The 15,497-nt window shown below is 54.6% G+C and overlaps 1 protein-coding gene across 1 annotated transcript in view; it reads right to left on the minus strand.

Moving 5' to 3' along the window:
- Positions 1 to 15,497, minus strand: part of PTK7 (protein tyrosine kinase 7 (inactive)) — a 58,034-nt gene that overhangs the window by 15,610 nt on the left and 26,927 nt on the right. Inside the window, exons 2-9 of the mRNA XM_046640110.1 lie at positions 6,587 to 6,874; positions 6,009 to 6,111; positions 5,431 to 5,621; positions 5,188 to 5,338; positions 4,060 to 4,208; positions 3,551 to 3,817; positions 395 to 528; positions 100 to 235 (exon numbers count right to left, since the gene is read on the minus strand). Of these exons, the coding sequence (XP_046496066.1) occupies positions 100 to 235; positions 395 to 528; positions 3,551 to 3,817; positions 4,060 to 4,208; positions 5,188 to 5,338; positions 5,431 to 5,621; positions 6,009 to 6,111; positions 6,587 to 6,874 (1,419 nt within the window). The remainder of the gene's footprint in view (positions 1 to 99; positions 236 to 394; positions 529 to 3,550; positions 3,818 to 4,059; positions 4,209 to 5,187; positions 5,339 to 5,430; positions 5,622 to 6,008; positions 6,112 to 6,586; positions 6,875 to 15,497) is intronic.

A 15,497-nucleotide genomic window follows, 5' to 3' on the forward strand; every position in this document is an offset into this window, starting at 1 on the left:
CAGGCTGCTACAGGCCTGAAGACCCTGGACCCTGCTGCCCCTTCCCCTTTACTCTCCTGCCTGCCAGGCAAAGTGCTCTCCTCGCACACGCCAGCTCACCCAGCACTTGGACGCGGGCTTGGGCCTCGATGCTGCCAGCTGGGGTGCTGCTCACGCAGCGGTACCACGTTCCATCGTACACCTCCACGCTGTTGATGCGCAAGGTCCCATTCTTGGAGACCTCGAACCGCGAGTCCTACAGCAACACAAGATGTGATCAGAAAAGGTCTCAGCCTGAACCCCTACCAACATCCCCCTGGGGACAGCCTCTGGGGAAAGAGTGCTACGGGTGTGAGCACAGTCAGCAGCAGGAGGGGCTTTCGCCCCATCCACCAGCAATGATCCTCGTTCTCACCTCCGAGATGAGCATCTGGTTTCTGTACCAGATGACTGTGGGTTTGGGTGTGGCCTGGGTCAGGCAATGCAAATAGCCTGGCTTGCCCTCCTCCAGCTGGCTGTCTTGGGGCTTCTTCAGCCACGTGGGCACAGCTAGAGAGACGGGGACGAAACAGAAAGTTGATTAACATGTCTGCAAAACCAAAGGATCCAAATCCAAGAAATTCTCATACCCTGCTAGGCCCTGAGTCCAGAAACCCTGTCTGCTCTGGTAATAACTGCAGCAATTACGCCTTAGTGAAGCCCCAGGCGCCAGCATCTTCCAAGTATTATCTTTGTTAATGGTCACAACAAACCCCCAAGGGACATATTCCTGTACCCATTTTACAGCTGAGAAGACAGAGGTTCAAAGAAGTAATGGCCATTTGCTAATAATACATGATAGAGAGAGGATTGAAAACTCCAGTCTGTATGACTCCAAAATCTTTGTTCTTTTCATTACCCCATAATGCTCCAAGGCTTGGTCCTCAGATCTCTGCTCTGTTTTAGCCATACTCATTCCCTGAATGATTTCATTCGGTCCACGGCCTTCAATACCGTCTGAGTGGATGATTCCCAAACCTATACCCTGACTCCTGACCTCCCCCCGTGAGCTTCAGACTTGCACATCTACTATCTACCGGCATCTCCAACTGGATATCTAATAGGCATCTCAAGCTTTATATGTGCAAAAGAGAACAGTTGATTTCTCCCCAAACCTGCTCATCCCAGTTTTCCCTATCTCAGTAAATGGCCCACCATCAAGCCAATGACAGAAGCCAAAAATCTAGCCTGACTTCTCAGTCCCCCCATCACATTCATTCTACACAAACCCTGCCTACCTTAGCTCCAAAATATATCTGGAATACGACCACCTCTCACCTCCACTGCTCCCAGCTCTGTTCAAGCCCCTTCAACATCTCCCCTGGATGATGATGGTCATCTACTAACTGGTCTCCCTCCTTAGACTCTTGCCCCTAACAATCTGGTCTTCTCAGAACAGCCAGAGTAATCTTGTGAAAATGCCACTCTCCGACTTAAAACCCCGCAAGGACTTCCCGTCCTCCAACTGTGTGTGGGAGATTGTTAGCAAAGATGGCCATTAACGGTCCTCCCATCTCTTGAGTCTTTGTAATGTGATGTTGCCCCTTTCCCACCAAAAGGCAGAGTCTAGGGGCCGGCCCGGTGGCACAGCGGTTAAGTTCGAATGTTCTGCTTCAGTGCCCCAGGGTTCACTGGTTCGGATCCCGGGTGCGGACATGGCATCGCTTGGCAAGCCATGCTGTGGCAGGCATCCCACGTATAAAGTAGAGGAAGATGGGCACAGATGTTAGCTCAGGGCCAGTCTTCCTCAGCAAAAAGAGGAGGATTGGCAGCAGATGTTAGCTCAGGGCTAATCCTCCTCAAAAAAAAAAATTAAAAAAAAAAAAAAGGCAGAGTCTGTGTCTCTACTGTCTGGATTCTGGGTGGCCTGTGACTTGCCTTGTCCTACAGAATACACTGGAAGTGACACTGTGCAACTTCTAAGTCAACGCTTTGAGAAGCCTTACAACCTCCACTTTAGCACTCTTGGGACCCAGGCCCCAGGTGAGGAAGCCTGAGCTAGCCTGCTGGAGCAGCCATATGAAAAAGAACCCAGGCACCCTGGTCAACATCCTCAGTCAACTGGCAGGCATGTGAGTAAGGATATCAGAGAACAGCCAGCCACCAGCCGACCTATGGGCTGACTGCAAACACACGCGTGAGCCCAGCCCTGCCGAGACGGAGCTGATGAGCGTCCCACCTGAACCCTGCCCATTGAATCATACACAAATCAATGGCTATTGTTTCAAGTCACTAAGTTTCGGAGTGGTTTGTTATGCAGCAGCAGATAACAGATACACTGAGAATACAAGTCACAGTCCCTACTCTGTTCTTACAGGGCCCCCAAGATCTCACTCTACCTCTCAGACAACTCAACCACACTCACCATCACTCACTCAACTCCAGCCACACAGGGTACTGCCGTCCCTCCAAGATACAAGCCCATTTCTGTCTCAGGACCTATCCACACGGCTCCTTCCTTAATTTAAGTATCAACTCAAATGCCACCTTCTAGAAAAGTCTTCTCTAAACTCCCCCTGGCCCTCATGCCATCTCTCTGTCACTTACCCTATTTTATTTTTCTTCATGGCTCTACTGCCACTTAAAATTATACACTTGCTCATTCACCTGTTTTTCCTGTTTGCTTTGTTGCTCCTTTTAGACTATGCGCTCCACAAGGGGAGGGATTTTTGTCCACTTTGCTCACTCCTGCATTCCCAGTACTGGGAGCAGCGCCGAGCACAAAGAAGGCACTTGATAAATCTGTTGACGGAAGGCAGTCACGGAGCTCTCCCTCCTGCAAACTCTATCCCCTACCCCTCCGCACCTGGATCTAGCCCTGCCCGCATCATGCACTCTCTCTCTAACTTCACAGGCCTCCTCCTCAGAGCACAGTGCAGGGAACAGGGCACGGCTCACTCAGTGCCTGTTGAATGACGGATCAAAGCCGGCATCCTCCACCCTTCTGCATGCATAAGCATCACCTGGCGCACTTGTCCAATGCTCTCTTCGTCATATCTATTGCTTTTTTCCTCCTCTTATTTCACAAGTAGTATGTCCATTGTAGAAATTTAGAAAGAATGACAAATAAAATTATAATCACCTATAACTTTGTCCACCATCACCTTCCCAAAAGAGAAAAATCTCTTTTATCCACTTCATTTGATCTTGCTGACCATCTTGTAGGGTAGGCAGGGAGCTATTAGCCCCAATTTATGGATGAGGAAACTGAACCCCAGCAAGGCGGGTGACTTGCTACCCATAGTCACTTAGCATTGGGAACTCTAGACTCCCAGTCCATTGCTCTTTCCTCTGAAGCCAGAGGATCATTTTCTGTGAGGGCTGTCACTCCAACCTCTGTGCCTGGCTCTCCACTGTCTACTCCAACATCACCTCCCAGCAGCTGACTGATTCCCAGACCGCAGGGCCCAGAGCTGACAGGGCCTTGGGTGAACACCAGGGAAGCCTCTGTCTATCACACCCAGAGCCCAAGACCTCCTAGGACCTGGGCTCCCCTCCATCTCACCTCCACCTTCAGAGCAAAGGTACTCACTGGCCACGGTGATGTTGACCTCCTGTCGCCGTTGACCAGCCAGGTTGGCTGCATGGCAGGTATAGACACCAGCATCGCTCTCGGCAGTCCTGGCAAACACCAGCTCATGGCCCTTCTGGTAGACTCTGCCGTGGGCAGGTAGCCGGACACCTGCGTGCTCCCACCACACACTGGGCTCCGGCAGACCCTGGGGGGGCAGGCAGGCCACACGCTCCTCGCTGCCAGCTGTGAACACCCGTGGCTCAAATGGTGGCATGTCTTCAATCTCTGCAGAGGTGTGAGCAAACAGCTGATTAGTGTATCAGGGTACCGAATGTTCTCCCACGGCAAGCCTTTCCAGCACAAACCCTCCCCTACAACCCTCAGCATCTTCTCTCCCTAACCCCAGCATCCTCTTCCTACCTCTGCCCTCCAAGCTTCCCTCCAAGGGCAAACAGGAGCCTAAATCTCTACATGCCAATAAAGCTGACAGCAGCCCCGCCCTCGGCACCCCAGACCCAGACACTCACCTGCCAGGTGAAGCGTGGCCTCCAGGACGATGGGAGGGCCCCTCTGCCCCTGGCCTATGCAGCGGTAGAGCCCTGCATTGCGTGGCCGGACCTGGGTCAGCAGCAGGGACCCGTTGGCAAACACCGTGGCTCTGCGGAGGTGGGGGGGACTGCGGAGGGGAAAGAGTGTTATGTGGAAGAAGTGGCCCACAGGCCTACTTCTGGAGGGAAATGCCAGGGAACCTTGTCCCACAAAGGTCAGAGATGTAGGAAGCAGTCGGCCAGGCACAGGGCAGAGAGAAGGAAGCTGACACGCCACGTTGGTGTGTGTGTTCAAGTGCATGTGTGAGTGTGTATTCTAACTACAAGAGACTCGGCTTTTGGGGCGGCAAGGTGAGCAGCAGTGCAGGGAAGAGACAGCAAGTAATCAACAATGTGCAACTGCAGAGAAGGAGGGGCCCCCTTCCCGCCGGGTCAAGATAAGCCTGCTGCTCAGGCACCCAGCTCCAGCAATCAGAAGCCCCTTGGCCATACCAGATCAACTACTGATGATGTCCTCAGGGCTGACGCCAGGTGGGACCCAAGCCCCTAGCCTAGGGAGCCACATCCCCAAGGTCCACGGCCACACCTGGCATGGCAAAGGTGCTCTCTGCTCTCATAAGGCCTGGGTGAGGACAGAAGTCCCTACAGAAGGGCTGCCACCTCCCAGCACCTTCTGGAAATGTTTGCTTCCTCCAAAAAATATGCGTTGTGTGTGCATGTGTGCACATGTGTTAATAAGGTGTCCTTGCCATTCAGGACCTTCCTATTCAGACTGTGATCACCAGGCCCCCTCCATCCCTCAGTCTCTACCCCCATCCCAGAAGACCCACAGGGACAGGAGAGGAGGGAGAAAGAAGTAGAGCCACCAGTAGCTCATACAGTGTCTTTGTGGGAACTGGGAAAAGATGCCCTTCTTGGAGACTCTTCCCTTTGTTGGACTCGTTTTATAACAGCAAGACATTCTACTGCCATCTGCTGGAAATTTGAAGTAATACAGTACAGACCTATCATGTCTGTGATAGGAATCTCATTCCCCTTTAGAGAACACACATGTGCAGTACACAACCTGTACCACTGTACATGAAGGCCCCCTGCCAGATGCCTTACCGGCTGCGATTAGTGATGGGAGTCTCATCTTCAAAGACCCACTGCAGGCTCGGGGGTGGCTGGGCTGAGAACTGACAGTGGAACATGGCCTCCTCATTCCTCGCCACTACCACGTCCTGGGGTGCCTGGACCACCCTGGCAAAGCTCTCATCTTGGGTGGAGGAAGCACAACATGTGAACAGGCAGGGTGGGGAGGCCACTCCCACCCCCACCTTACCTTCTCCACCCCTGCCCCAGGCTCACCAGCAATGCTCAGAGTGAAGTTCTGGCTGCTGCAGACCTGGCCAAAGGCATTGTGGGCGCAGCAGGAGTAGAGGCCACTATGCTCAGGGCTGGCTGGCCGGAGCATCAGGTTCCGCTCCTTGCTGCTGACTGTGTGGTTGCTCTGACCATCGGAGAGGGGGTTCCCATCTCGGAACCACTGGTAGGTGGGCCTGCGGGGCCAAGGGGGTCAGCAGCAGGGAGCAGGGGTACTCAGGTGGCCAGCGGAGAGGATACAGAATGAAGGGGTCAGGGCTAGACCCCTCAGTTTACAAATGGGGAAACTGAGACCTGGGGAGAGGAAGTGACTTGCGCAAGGGCACACAACAACTCAGGGGCAGAATCAGGTTGAGATTCTAATCTCTCAGATCCCAGAATCCAGGATCACTCCGCAGCACAATGTTGCCCCTCCTCAGTCACCAGGGGCTGGTGTGGGGCAGCTTATGGGTAGGGTGGTTACAGGATGAAGGTGCATCCGAATAGAGTCTACCATCTGGGGACACATCCCTGCCTGTCTGGAATAACCCTCTCCATCCCCACCCTCAAAGTCAGCTCCTTACCGAGGGTGCCCATCAATGTGACAACGCAGCGTGACCTGGGTCTGTGGCTGGATCTCGGCTTCTGAGGCTGGATGCTTCAGGACCACAGGACCAGTCTCAATCCCTGTAGCAGAGGCCACGGTTGCAGAGTGATGGACGGAGCAGAGCAAGGGTGGGAGGGCAGAGGGGAAGGGAGACAAGCAGGAAATGATGGAACCTAAAGGCTCTGGAGCCAAGAGACGGCACAGGGAAGCCCTGTGAAGCTGAGGGCAGGGCTGCAGACGAGGACCCCAGGGACCAAGTGCCTGCCGGGTCCCTGGTAGGCCAAGCCTGACACTTGGCCACATTGCCTCATTGCTCTTGCCATTTGCAAAAGCATCTAGCAGATAAATGGGTCCAGACTTGAAGGAAAAAAACACATTTGGAAAAATTAAAAAGTTTCCTTTCCTCTGAAGAAGAAACTCTGAAAGACCTGACCACGACTGCACCTGGCCTGCCCCATTCAACTGGAGACGGGAGAAGCTGAGGGAAAGGAGGGGGCCTGCAGGGCTCAGGAGGTGTGGGTGTAGCGAGGGGCGGGCACAGCCCCCGGCTCTCACATTTGATGTTGAAGGAGGCATTGGCACTGCGGGCTTCCTCTCCAGTGGCGTCATCCCGAGCCACGCACTGGAAGACTCCTGAGTCCTGCAGCCGGTCCACAGCTGCGAAGCTCAGGCTGCTGCCCTGGGCGAAACGCCGCTCGGTGTCCTGGACAGGGGCCCCATCCAACAGCCAGTACACGTGTACTGGGCCCGGGGCCTCGACCTCACAGCGGAGCAGCGCCCGGCGCCCCTGCAGTGCGTCCTGGGAGGACGGCTCCTTGATGAAGACAATGGCTGCCTGGGCACCTGCAGGTGGGGACACAGGAGAAGCAGGGTCAGGAGGAGCTGCAGCCACAGTCCTAACACAGGTCACCCATCACCCTGTGCACAGGAGGAGGAAAGGGGCTGTGCACACAGGAGGCGAGAATAAGTGCAGGTGAGAAGGATCATGAGACCACAACTGCCAAGTGTCCACTGAGGAACTTTTAAACTGTGATGGGTACTCCACAAGATACAAAGACGCAGTACCCTCCAGGAGGCCTGTCTAGAGAGGGACACAGGAAAACAATACAGGACGTGGCAAGGCTCATGCAAAATGAATGGTGGGGGCACTCAGTGCCTCTAGAGCACAGAAGAGGGAGGGAGACTTAAGGGCTGGGGTGGGGGGCCTGGTGGCACACACAGGAGGCTCCCTGGAGGAAGAGAGCCTTGGATATGCAGGACCAGATCACAGGAGGTCTTGATGCCAGGGATGTTAGCAGGCAACCCTCTCCACCATCTTCAGAGTCCAGGACGTTGAACAAACTTAAATCATGATTTAAAGAGCATCTTAGAAGGATTCCAGGCACTCACACCCACTGAGGGTGCAGCGTCAGAGGCGGCCACAGGTCGGATAGGGTGCTCTGAATCCAACCCATAGACCTTCTTCAGCCCAGCATTCCCCAGGGGCCTCTTTGGGAGAACCCACTCATCAAGGAAGAAGCCAATATTCTCTAGAACTTGGGTTATTCCCAAAGACATGCCAGCGCCACCCGACACCTACTCTCTATCCCTAAGGATGGTCTGTGGCCAAGGCTGACTTCCCTGGGCTAAATTGAGAGGTTGGCCAAGTGGTTCCGGGTTTTCAACTGACTCCATTCTCCCTTCTGCATGGCTACAGTTCAGCCCTGGCCGGGGCAGGGGGCAAGGCACCCTTGGAAAAGAGGGGCCCTGCAACCAAAGGTGGAACTGCAGCCAGTGGGAACAAAGGGAAGAGTGAGAAGGCTGTGCTGAGTAGCAGATGGGTTGGGGAAGCAGAGGGCAGGGCAGGGCAGGCGGCATGGTTATGGCGGCAGGAATAACACATTGGTCTTTGTTCCCAGCCCACGCGGGTGCCCTGCAGAGGCCTGGGGCTGCTGGGCCTGGAACACCAGTTGCCTGCCAGAGGTGGGTGATAGCACAGAAGAGGATGTTCCCCACCAGGAAGAAGCAGGTCACTTGTGGCAGCTATGTGAAGAAGCAGGCTCTGCCTCTGGCCAAACTGGGCCGGCAGGACAAGAATGAAGAGGTTAATGGTGTCCTGCCCATTCCCTCCCAAACCAGTGGAGAATGATCTTGGCCCAAAGAGTACCCTTCCAGGGCCAGCCCTAGTGGCCTAGTGGTTAAGTTCAGCGCACTGCACTTTGGCAGCCCGGGTTCGGTTCCCGGGTACAGACCTACACCACTCGTCTGTCAGTGGCCATGTTGTGGCGGCTCATATACAAAAAGAGGAAGATTGGCAATGGATCTTAGCTCAGGACAAATCTTCCTCAGCAAGGGGAAAAAAAAAAAGAGTACCTTCTAAATCCCTAGAGGTGGGGTTTAGTTCTTTAGGGCCTAAGAACAGTCTCCTCATAAAGTCAGTGTCAAGGCAAGTGCAGGATCCCCCTGGGCTGGGTCCAGATGAGGGACAGCCCCTGGTGTTGGTCTATCTCCCAACATTCTCAGAGGGGCCAGCCATTAAGGCACAGAGAGGTGGAAGTGGCTCAGACCATCTCTATCACTGCTCGGTGGGTACTGCTGGCTTTCTAGATTCTAGGGATAAATCTCCCCCATGCCGGGCTATCTCGCCAAACGTGCAAGTTCACAAATCTGCCCCCTGGACACTACTGATCACCGTGACAATCCAAACACCCCCACTCATTTCTAATCACCAAAGAGGAGTGGGCCCTGCCCTGACTGGGCAACTCGGTACAATCTCTTTGTAGTACAAATGGGTAAACTGAGGTCCAGAGAGATGAAGGGATTTGCCAGAGATAAGACAGCTAATTTGTGGCAGAGCCAGGACCATGACCCGAGGAAGCCAACTCCTAGACCCGCATTCCTCCCAGCCCCACAAAGGAACTCAAAACCAACCCTGGAAGTATCTGCTCCCACAGCCGGTCTCACTCCCCGCTGCCAGGGAGCGAGAGGTGAACACACCTCCTGCAGACAATGCCAGGCACACAAAGGCACTCAGCAAACACTGGCCGAACTGAGGTTAACCTCACAGGAAGTGTGGGGCCAAAGCTGGCGAACATGGAGGGGTCCGGAACACTTCCTGACCGCCTTTCACGACACAGATGGGCAGACTTGAGCTGGGGTCCCAGTGGGCCTCTGCCTAGGGGACTCACCAAAATATTGGGACCCTCGACCCAGAACTCCAGGACGCTCGTCAAAGGCCAAAGAGAGACCACCTGCCTCAAAGTGTGGGCCAACCCCCACTTCCCAGCTCGGCTTGTCCAGACACAGTGGGGAGACGGAAGTCTCGCCCACGCAGAGGAGCATTAGTTAAGGGTTTGGAATCAAGACAGGTCTGGCTCAAATCCTGACCGTCATACTCAGTGTGTGACTGTCACACACAGTGTGTGTCTTAGCTTCCTCTGCCTCTCTCCTGAGATTGTCATGAGTCACAAAGGCAGTGATGTGTGTGAAGTGCCTCGGACAGAGCAAACTCAGTGAGCGGCTGCTACCCTTACTATTATCATTATCACCCTTCCTGCCCAAGGACTCGCACTGTAAGGACGTGAGAAAGCTCCCCCCATTGCAAGGCCCAGGACCACTCTCAGACCCTGGATGGGGAGGAGTTTAAGGGGGATAATCAGCTGCAGGGGTGGGATGGCAGGAAAGGGGCCGTGGGGCTGCAGGAACCACAGACCACTTGCCACAGAAACCTGAGCTGGGACAAGGGATGGCATGACTCAGAGGGACCCCAGCTCAGCCTCCTGGGGCTGGGGCTGCTCCATAGCTGTGGTGAGAGATGCTGCATTCCCAGACTGCCACTCAGAGCCCCCTGCGCCCCCACGACAGGGCCTGGGAAACATCAAAGCCGGCCCCGCGGGGCCCTCTGTCCTGACGTCAGCTCACAGCAGGTCCTGGTTAGTGCTTGGCTGGGGCAGACTTTAGATGTTACAAAAGGCAGGGAGAGCAGCCACCAGGCCTTCTCCAAGCCCCCAGGCCCTGCTGTGAGCCCGCATCTCGGCCACGAGGCTCCTCGCGCGGGAGGCTGGCCCAGCACTGTGGCACCTACGTTTGCTGAGAGGACAGCGTGAGGTGTGCCCGGTCTGGCCATCTGTGCGGTTTGCAGGAGAGGTTGGTCTGTTGTTTTGTTTGGGGGAAACGGGGAGGAGACTCAGAGGCAGACCGAGGAGCCCCCAGCAGAAACGCCAGACTCCAGAAAAGGAGGGACAGGGGAGGGAGGAACTCTTCAGAAGCTACGGCTGATACCAACAAGAAAGGGAGGACAGCAAAGGGAGAGGAGGAAAGCTTTCGGGGATTGGGATGGTACCTGCCTCAAGGTGGTCCAGTCACCAGCACATTCCTGTTCCTCTGACTTGAGGATGCCCCCAGGGCTGTGGTCTGGGGAAGGCCTTCTCTGGTGGAAGGCACACTGGGCCAGGGCTTCCCAAAGCTGCGCCCTTTCACAGTCCAGCCACACCGTGCATCATGCCTTCTACACACAGGCCCTCACGGAACACATCGCCGATGTGCCCTCAAGGCAGCCGACTCAGGTGGCAGCTTCGATGCCGCCCAACAGCCTGGCTGCTCCCTAGCAGTGCCACCTTAGCCTGGCCTCTCTGCACCCTTTCTCTTGCAGTGGAATGGGGACCCTAGCCCTAGCACAGGGGTTGTGTGGGGCTAAGTGGGTTCACATATGCAAAGCCGACAGCACAGCACGGAGCACACGGAGCGCAAGAGGGCACGGGCTGCCTCGCTGGGCACGGTGGGCTCAAAAAGCCACTCGGCAACGACAGGCAGGCAGAGCCATCTGCCCACACCAGGTGCCAACCCCAACAAAGCTGGAGCTGCAAATACCCAATAAGGACATTTTCCAAGCCATTTCGTTGGCTCCCCAGCAGCCATCTGTATGCAGACACTCACTCTGCCTGTGCCCTGCCCCAGTCCCTGAGAAAGGGCCATGCGGGCAGCAGCCCAACTCCTGCTCCCCACCCCCCAGCAAACGCTCCCTACCCCCCAGCAAGCATCTGGTCTGGTGCCCACCCTCCGTGCTGGTCTCTGGGCTCCAGGCCCAGTCGACCCACTTGTGTATACGTGTGCATGTATGCATACACATATGTGTAAACATGATTTTATGGAGAGCAGAGAATGACAGGAAGTTTTTCTGCTCTGAAGTAATTTCAGCTACTTTGGTCCAACTATCCATCTGGGCCACTCAACTACCCATCTCTCAGGGCCTTGTCCTCCTGATCCAGGAAAAACACCCCCAGGACCCTGAGCAGTGTCCAGAACCTGCCAAACCTGACCAGTTGATTCTGTCTACCTTCTCTCTCTCTTACTAAAGAAATTCCATCCTTCAGACAGATGCCGTAGGCTCAGGCTGAGATACCCAGATGATCCCTGTGTGGCCCTGGCATGGGCATTTTGCACAGCTGTGTGTGATCGTGCAAGTGACTGTGACCTCTCCCTCGCCCCAGGCCAACCAGCCACTGACTCCTCCACACCTAAGACTCAGTCTCTGGCTCTAGGGCCAGGTCCCTGTGGGGACATCTTGACTCCCAGGTGACCCCAAGAGCCCAGGCCAAGGTGGCTCCTGTTGGGGCAGAGAGACCCCTGAGGGAGAGGTTTGCCAACTTCCTGTGCCCCGTCTGGGGTGATGGCATCAAGACACAGGCCAGGAGAGGTAGCCCTCAACTCGAGACGCACCAATGATCCAGGAGAAAGAGCAGCCCCCAGGGCCCTCACTCACACAAGGACAGCCCTCCTCACAAGTCCCCTCCATCCGGAGACTCTAAGGGCACCAAGTGGGAAGCCCCTGGGGTATGAGGGCCACCCCCCTCCCCAAGGGGCCGACACTGGACCGCAGACCCTTGGCCTTCAGGGATTTCACTGGCACAGTTTCAGCTGCTCTGAAGCCACTTCAAAGGTCCACGGCCTGTAGACATTTGTGGGTTTTTTGAGGAACAAATCTCAATTGCTGCAGGAATAAGTCTGTTGGATGAACAGCAAGCCCACTCATCCTCCCGTTCACTGAGGTCGGCAGAAAAAGAAAATGGTGCAGCAAGATTTGTGAATCTGGGGATCTAGAATGTCCCTCTCAACCACCACTGGTGTACCACCAACATACTGTACTGGTTTTTGCACCAGCAACCCAGACTGTCTGATGATGAGCTCAGAACATTCAGAAGGGCACTGAAAATCAGCCACAGCTGACTCCAAGACCCAGAGGCAGAGCATGAAGTTCCATCCCCCTTCCATCCTCCCAGAGTCTACAAAAGGCCCCAGGTCCACTGACAGGAGCCCCGCAGCCCTCCACGAGCCATCATAGCCCCTGCTTGGAGCAGTGCAGGAGGGAGTGAGCCAGGGACTCAGCTGAGTTTTCCTGTCCCAGGACTTAACCGTAAATATCTGGAGAGGCTCCCACATCCGGATTAGAGGAACAGAACAAAATCATCAGGGATTAGGGCAGAAACAATCTAGTAAGCCAGCTCGCCTACCTTAGATGAAAACCACAACTCGGACCTGCTCTGTCCATTCCTGGAGGCCCGACAGGGGGAAGACCAACCCCTAAGGCAGGAGCGGGTCCTTGTGTCCAACATCACATGGCATCCGAGCCCAGAGGGACAAATACACCAGCCAGAGATGTGGTTTAAGATGCTCCCCAGCCGGGAGCCATATCACCCAACCCTGGAACCAGCCTGTCTTTTGTTGGGGCTGAAGGGGCCATACCCGGACAGGTCTCTCACCCTTAGCAATCCTTCAACAGATACAATGTCTCCAAGGAAGCAGCAATGAATTAAAAACCCAGCCAGAGTGAAGCAGTGTGATCAGGCAGAAGGAACACCGGGTTGGGAGGCCTAGGTTCTAGTCTCAATACACTAACAAGCACTAACCACTGACAAGCAGAGTGACCCTGGCTGATGACCACCTCCACGCCAGACAGTTTTATTATGTCACATTAGAGAAATGAGAGGATACAACTGGACAGTCACCAGGACCTAACACCAGACTTGCGGCAATCAGCCTCAGAGGCAGCTACAGAAACAAAGGGCTCACTCCCCAGATCCCCCTCCCCACCCCCCAGCCTCCAGCTGCACAGCCAACCCCTGGAGCCACGTGGCAAATGGAGGGCCAGCCCCAGGAGGGATTAAGAGTGATGCTATAAATGGCAGGTGTGCAGGTCAGAGGCAGCTGGGGGTTGCAAACAGGGATCCAGCATCACTTCTGACAAGCTGCTGCCATTCCTGCGGCTCAGCTTGCATCCCGCCTCTCCAGGAGATCCCGCCTCTGCCTTGGCCACACACTTGCACTGACAGCTCACTGCCTGCGGCACCCCTGATGTTCCCACCTGTGCTGTGACTGAGCGCTGCATCCCCCAAGCTGGCCTGTAAGGTCGAGGGGAGGGCGCACACTCATGCCCAGTATGATACACTGTGCCCCTGCTGTGCAATAAATACCCCACGAGCATTTACCAGGGAAGGAAGTCACTTAAGAGTCTATCTGACCTAAAATCTTGTCCTGTGTCTCCCTTTATCCAGTCTTGGCCAACTTAATTTTCCTCTCTAGGTCTCAGTTTTCTCACCTGGAAAACGGCAGCCTTGAAATTGATTTTAGTGATTCTTTGTCAGGCCCTTAGGATGTTCAAATGAAATACACACACAAGAGCCTACATTATTTTTCAGGGAAGTAAAAAACCCCAAAAGTTGTAGGGAACTGTAGGCCCCAGATTAAAATGTCCTTGGATAAGGTGATCCCTGGGGATCCAAAGGCCCGGTGAATGGGGGAGGGGGGCTGGAGCAGAATTGCCAGGGAGAACCAGGAGTTCTCTGCATCCTCTATGCCAGGGGACAGATCCACTCTCAGCCCCAAGGTTGGTGTGGGGGAGCAGCAGCCAGCTGTCTCCTGAAGACACCAGTGAGGGGCCTGAGGAAACAATATACATCGCAGGGAAGGTGATGGGGCCGCTGGACCAAGAGAATGGGAAATGAGCCAGAAGCTCAACCCCAGGAAGACTTCAGGATGCTCAGCCAGTGTGTGCAGGGACCCTGGAGGGGATGAAGAGTCCAGCCCCTCATCATCCTCATGGAAAAGGACTGGCCGCAGGCTCACAGCCATTCATTCAAGCCTGCAGGCCCAACCAGGTCTGACGCCAGGTGCACTGGTGAGGGGCTCTGGGAGACCAGTGAGAAGAGCTCTGCAGCGAGCCTGGGAGTCAGCTTCCCGTGGTCTTTCCTGTGCAAGCAGGGGGCAAACTAAATGACAGCCTGGGGACCACAACCTTGGGACTTGCTGGACTTGGACTGAGCTTTAGTTTATTAAATTTCAAGACAGGCTCAGAAAACTCTGTGAGACTCCGTTTTCTGAGCTCTTTTCTACCCATTTATGCCTCAGCCCTGGGAGGCTGATAAGGCAGTGAGCACAGACCCCAGACCTAACTAGAGCCGCCACAGCACTTCACCCCAAATTCCCTGTGGAAAGGAGACCATGATTCCCTGCCCTTTAGATGGAGTGGCCTCAACTCCATTCAATAATGAAAACTCTCCTTGGCTCCTAAAGAAGTTAAAATCTCCCTTAGACCTGCTCTGTCCAGTATGGTAGCCACTAGCCATGTGGGGGTATTTAAATGTAACCTTATTGAAATGAAACAAAATTGAAAATTCATTCCCTCGGTCCCACTGGCCACATTTCAAGTGCTCGGGAGCCACACGTGGCAAGCAGCCGCTGTACTAAATGGTGCAGCAAGAGAACAGTTCCGCGCCTGCAAAAAGTCCTACTGGGCAGTGCTGCCTCAGCCCCTCTGTCTGCTTCCTGCCGGCCCTGTGCACAGGCACATTGTTTCTCATCCAAAGAACCCTCATCACGGGTCAGCCTCCTTTTACAGAGGAGGAAACTGGAGCCAAGGCTATCTCAGTAAATGGCACAGTCAGGAGCTGCCCTTGGATCGGTCTGGCTCCTACATCTGTGTTCTTTCCATGATGCCAAGCTGGCTGCTTTTCATTTCTTTGACTTATTTCCTTTTATCCGCACTCCCCCCACAACCATTCCATCGTGTTTAATGTAAATCCTTCCCTTTGTATGTGCTCTGGTAAAATGTGATTACTGTTTCCTGTGGGGGTATTTTTAACTTATGTAATGGTCTTGAGTTATCTCTCACTCTGCTTCTTACTTTTTTCTACTTAGCACTAGGTTTTTAAGATCCTTCGCTGTGGCCATCTCCTACATCCTGCTCTTCTCTCCAGGACGTGAACATACTGTTGGGTTTGGGGAGGGAAGAAGCAAACGAAATTTTTTAAACAAGTAAGCAGATGAACACAGCTGGCCATAGTTTCAACATCAGCCTTTGCGTCTACACCCTCCTCTCTGGATGCCCCCAGTACCCTGCCTGGCCTCCGTGACCACACCTAGCCCCACGCTGCCTGTTTCCCCCACTCATCTGGGTACGTGCAGAGTCTGGTGCAACACACACGCACGGACA

The sequence above is a fragment of the Equus quagga genome, chromosome 15 (assembly GCF_021613505.1).
Source record: "Equus quagga isolate Etosha38 chromosome 15, UCLA_HA_Equagga_1.0, whole genome shotgun sequence".
Taxonomy (NCBI): Eukaryota; Metazoa; Chordata; class Mammalia; order Perissodactyla; family Equidae; genus Equus; species Equus quagga.